The sequence below is a fragment of the Phoenix dactylifera genome, chromosome 3 (assembly GCF_051530095.1).
Source record: "Phoenix dactylifera cultivar Ajwa chromosome 3, Ajwa_hap1_PhDact_Kaust_v1.1, whole genome shotgun sequence".
Classification (NCBI taxonomy): domain Eukaryota; kingdom Viridiplantae; phylum Streptophyta; class Magnoliopsida; order Arecales; family Arecaceae; genus Phoenix; species Phoenix dactylifera.
Window position 1 is genome coordinate 24523612 of NC_143192.1, and position 4164 is coordinate 24527775.

The 4164-nt window shown below is 41.1% G+C and overlaps 1 protein-coding gene across 1 annotated transcript; it reads right to left on the minus strand.

Moving 5' to 3' along the window:
- Positions 1–1027: 1027 nt before the first annotated feature.
- Positions 1028–2887, minus strand: LOC103709865 (F-box protein SKIP22-like). The gene has a single exon (XM_008795389.6). The coding sequence runs from the start codon at positions 2772–2774 to the stop codon at positions 1290–1292; it is 1485 nt and encodes a 494-aa protein (XP_008793611.4). The 5' UTR covers positions 2775–2887; the 3' UTR covers positions 1028–1289.
- Positions 2888–4164: the final 1277 nt, after the last annotated feature.

Consider the following 4164-nt stretch of genomic DNA (forward strand, 5'->3'; position numbering starts at 1 on the left):
GCATATATCCTTCTGTTCCAGTATTGTTAGTGCAAGAACGCTTTCCCTTCATAAACTCCAAGCTGAAAAAAAAAATACTCTATCTATCCAAAGTTTTACTATCTATGATACTCATTTCCTGAAGATTTGCCTAACCACACTTACTTTTTTTTTATCTGTTTTTGATATGAATCATCAATCAGAACTTCACAATTTGTGAAACCATGGTGCCTTAATCATATACAATTACCGACAATGTTCTAAGGTCTAGATTGACTGCCCTGTAGCTCTCTTTGCAAACAACTAGCTCCTCTCAGAAGAGATCTGAATTTAAGAAAGATAATTGATTGGACCACATTAGCGAAAAAGATAACAGACATCCCTAAAAAATAAATTCATAAACAAAAACCATTAAGGATGCAACAAAATGTGTTACTCCCTTAGAAATAAATTCTGAACACTCCTCTGAAATGCAGTTGATTGTTCCTACATGCTTGAAGTCCAAGGACCAAAACTGGTTGAGAGATCTTTCTGTTTTCCCATAACTCTTCCTCATGATTAGTTTGAAGATGACTTTTCATCTTGATAAGATTGAATTTTATTAGGATAAAAACCGTAGAGAAAGTAAAGGCAATAAAAGTAATAACACTAAACAAAATATAAAAATTAACATTAAGTCCTAACCATATTTCTTAATCAAGTAGTCGTTGCACATTTGTAGGCATATGCAGGGAAAAGAAAAGTTCCAACAATTAATTATAAATTAGTGAGAGACTAAATAAAAAGCTCATAGGTCCTGCAGGCGTGTGCTTGCATGTTTGTACCTGTGCATTTTTTATTGTATGATTCAACATAGAGGATAATTTCAACCTGATTAAAGTTGCTGATTTTTTACACATGAAAATATCTGTGCTGAACTTTATACGATGTCCGATATCTGAAAAAGAAAGGAGTTATGTATGTTTCACTAAAATCGTTCACCCAAAGCTGCTTTTCAAATATAAATAATAGAGCCTCTTTTGATGAATCAAAGATCCAAAACATGACATGACAGAAATACCAGAAACTCCCATAGAAATTTGCAGTATACCATATAAGACTGCAGGTGTAAACATTCGGGTTACATTATTTACATACCAGGATCATACAAATACTTCTTCATGAAGCAAATTATATAGCTCATTAACAACGTAGGGCTTAAAAAGAGCATGCACATTGACACTTAAAAATGCATCTATCAGCCATAGCTAAACATATATATGCTAAAGTACCTCTCTAAATGAACAAGCAACAAAATAGCAAATAACTTTTCACCCTTCAAACTCAGCATTGAATCCACCAAGATTGCAAGGAGGCGAAAAATTCCGTCGAGATGGTAGACCAGGAAATCCAATTCTGGGCATCCTTGGACCAAAACCTCCTATTGCTGGGAAACGGTCATAATCTCCACCAATCATTGGAAACCCATGTGGAACGGCTGGGTTAAACCTTGGAAAATAATTTCTGGGCCATACAAATGTTCTTTCCCTTTCAATCCACTTGTTAGTATTCTTTTTCTTGACCCAATGGAAAGCATATTTTTCTTTCCAGCTTCTCCCTGCAACTTGCCTCTCATCCAGCAAACCAAACTCCTCCACAAACTTATGCTTCCAAAGCTCATCATCCGACGACAGGTACCTCAACTCGGAGCAAGTGCATGCAACCTTTGCAACATCAATACCGGGAATAAGCTCCAGAACCTTGATTTTGAGATCAACAGGAAGGAGCATGAAGCATGCCGGCAGAGGCAACCCATTCTTCTGACAGATATCAATTAAGAGATGTAAAGATAGCCCATCTTTCACTGCTTTCCAGAGTTGAAATATCTCCTTCTCTTCCGTTTGACCCATGGAATCCATATCCAAACTGAACAAATGCTCCAGCTTCGATCCATCGAAACACACACGATAAACATCTGGATGATCACCACTTACATACCCATAGACCGTTACATAATTTCCCATCACTGCAAACTTCAAGATGGCAATTTTCACCTGCTTTCCATCATTACCTAAGCCTACAAGACCAGGGAGAGTGTACTGAATGGACACTGCAGTAGTAGCTGCCGATGCCCATCCTTCCGGCAAGCGAGATCCATTGCCATCATAGACCAGAAAACCAGACTCCAGGAACACAGCATGGACAACAATAACCAGGCGCCCCAGAATGCCCTCGACCTCCCCCTTCTCCTCTTCCTTGACCCTCTTGAGGAACACCGGAACCGACACAGATTTCTTCGCTACAGGGGACTCCTCCTCCACCTCCATGCGATCCTCCGGGTACTCGGCCGCCATCTCTTGAGTTCGGTTCGAATCCAGGGTTAGGGTGGGTCCCGACAGTGCATCTTGAACAGAAGGGACGGTGGAATTGGGGTTCTCTGCCACAATTTCTTCATGTCGGTTCGAATCTAGGGTCGCCGAGGTGTCCAAGATGGCATCTTTCTGGGAAGGGGCGTCGGAATCGGGGTTCTCCGGCGGTGGAATCGGGGCTGGAGTTGGGGATATGGTTTGAGAGTCGGGGGCGAGGGAGAAGAAAAGAAGGTCGCCGGCGGTGAGGCCGAGGGAGGGGAGGGAATCGCCCGGGGAAGGGGCGAAGAGCTCGTCGGTGCGATTGAGGGAAAGGCGGATCGAATCGGGAGAGATCGAGGGAGATAACTTGGACGCGATTAGGGTTTTGAGGTCGTGAAGGGAGGAGGCGTCGGGGGCCTCGACCCGGAGCGTCTCCTTCGTCGCCGTGGACCGGACTCGAAGCTTCATCGTTTCGTAGCGTGGGGAGGGTTGAAAGTAGCGGGTGGTGTCGGCCGACGAGCCGCGCCTCTGTGGCGAAGGAAGACGGAGCAACGGAGGGTATAGAGCGGTTGCACGCGTGTAAGATTTTGACACGTATGAGAGAAGAGCATTATACTGGTTCGCACCGGGTGTGATTTTGACACGTATCAGAGAAGAGCATGTTCTGGGTGGCACATGGTGATACGTGTGGAGACGATGAACACCTATTTGGTAGAGGTGCTGCTGGTGGATAGGGTCCGGGTTTGACTAAAATCCATACCGTTAATGGTTTCGAGCTCACTTTGGTTTCGTATCCGGTTCATTTAAAATCGGGTCAGATCTATGTTGGGATAACGAAATTCCGCATCAGAGTCGGTTCGGGCAGAGGCTGGGCCTAGATAACCACTAGGTATCAAGCATATTGTCTGGAAAAGTCAAACAAGCTAAAATATTCATGTCTTGGAAAATTTAGAAAAACATACATTAATATCTTTTTTAAATTTGGACGAGAAATAAATAGACCTAAAAGTTTATAATCTTTTAATTAATCTCTAAATTTTTTTTTTTTGTGTCGATATAACTTAGTCATCCAACTACGTTAGAAATCATTATCACATAATTCTCACGATGACAACTTAATATCCCTACTATTCTTGAAATGCATTTCCCTCTAATTATAACCGAGCTTGCATTTTGGTGCCAACGAAAGAAGAGCCATATGGTAGTTGCATGATTATCTTCTTTAATTACCCGGCTATGAGGCTACAATATTCTGAATAGAAGAAGTCGAAAAATTTCAAACTTTTGGGGGTTTTCATATTTCTGCAATAAAGTTAAGGATGACAATATTGGTGGAAATATTTCTTGTTCCTTTTCTAATCCAAGCATCGGCTTATATGTAACTACATAAGACAACAAAAATGGTAAGTGTGGGTGTACAAAAATGGCAAGTCTGGTTGTAACAACTATGGAATGTTTACATACATAATTAGAGGAGAATATTCAAAGATAGCCCAACTGATTATGGTTGATCATGGCTTCAGTTAAGCCTTGATTGCTAAGATTATAGTCAACCTTTGATTGCCGAGATAATGGCTTGATTCTATCATTGATTTCTAGAGATTCCATTGATAGAAAATTAGTGGAGAATATTCAAAGATAGCACTGCTGGTTATGGCTTAAGTTGACCCTTGATTGCTAAGATTATTGTTGACCCTTAATTGTCGAGATCATGGCTTGATTTTATCCTTGATTCCTAAATTTCATTGACACTCTCCCTCAAATTGACGTTGGAAATGCAGAAACATCAATTTGTCAACTAGCAAAATATGCCGACTTCTATTCATAGCTTTGGTAAATATATCTGCAATCTGATGTT

What these genes read in the sequence shown, in the direction of transcription:
- LOC103709865 (XM_008795389.6), bottom strand. Translation starts at nt 2,774, where the DNA reads ATGAAGCTTCGAGTCCGGTCCACGGCGACGAAGGAGACGCTCCGGGTC.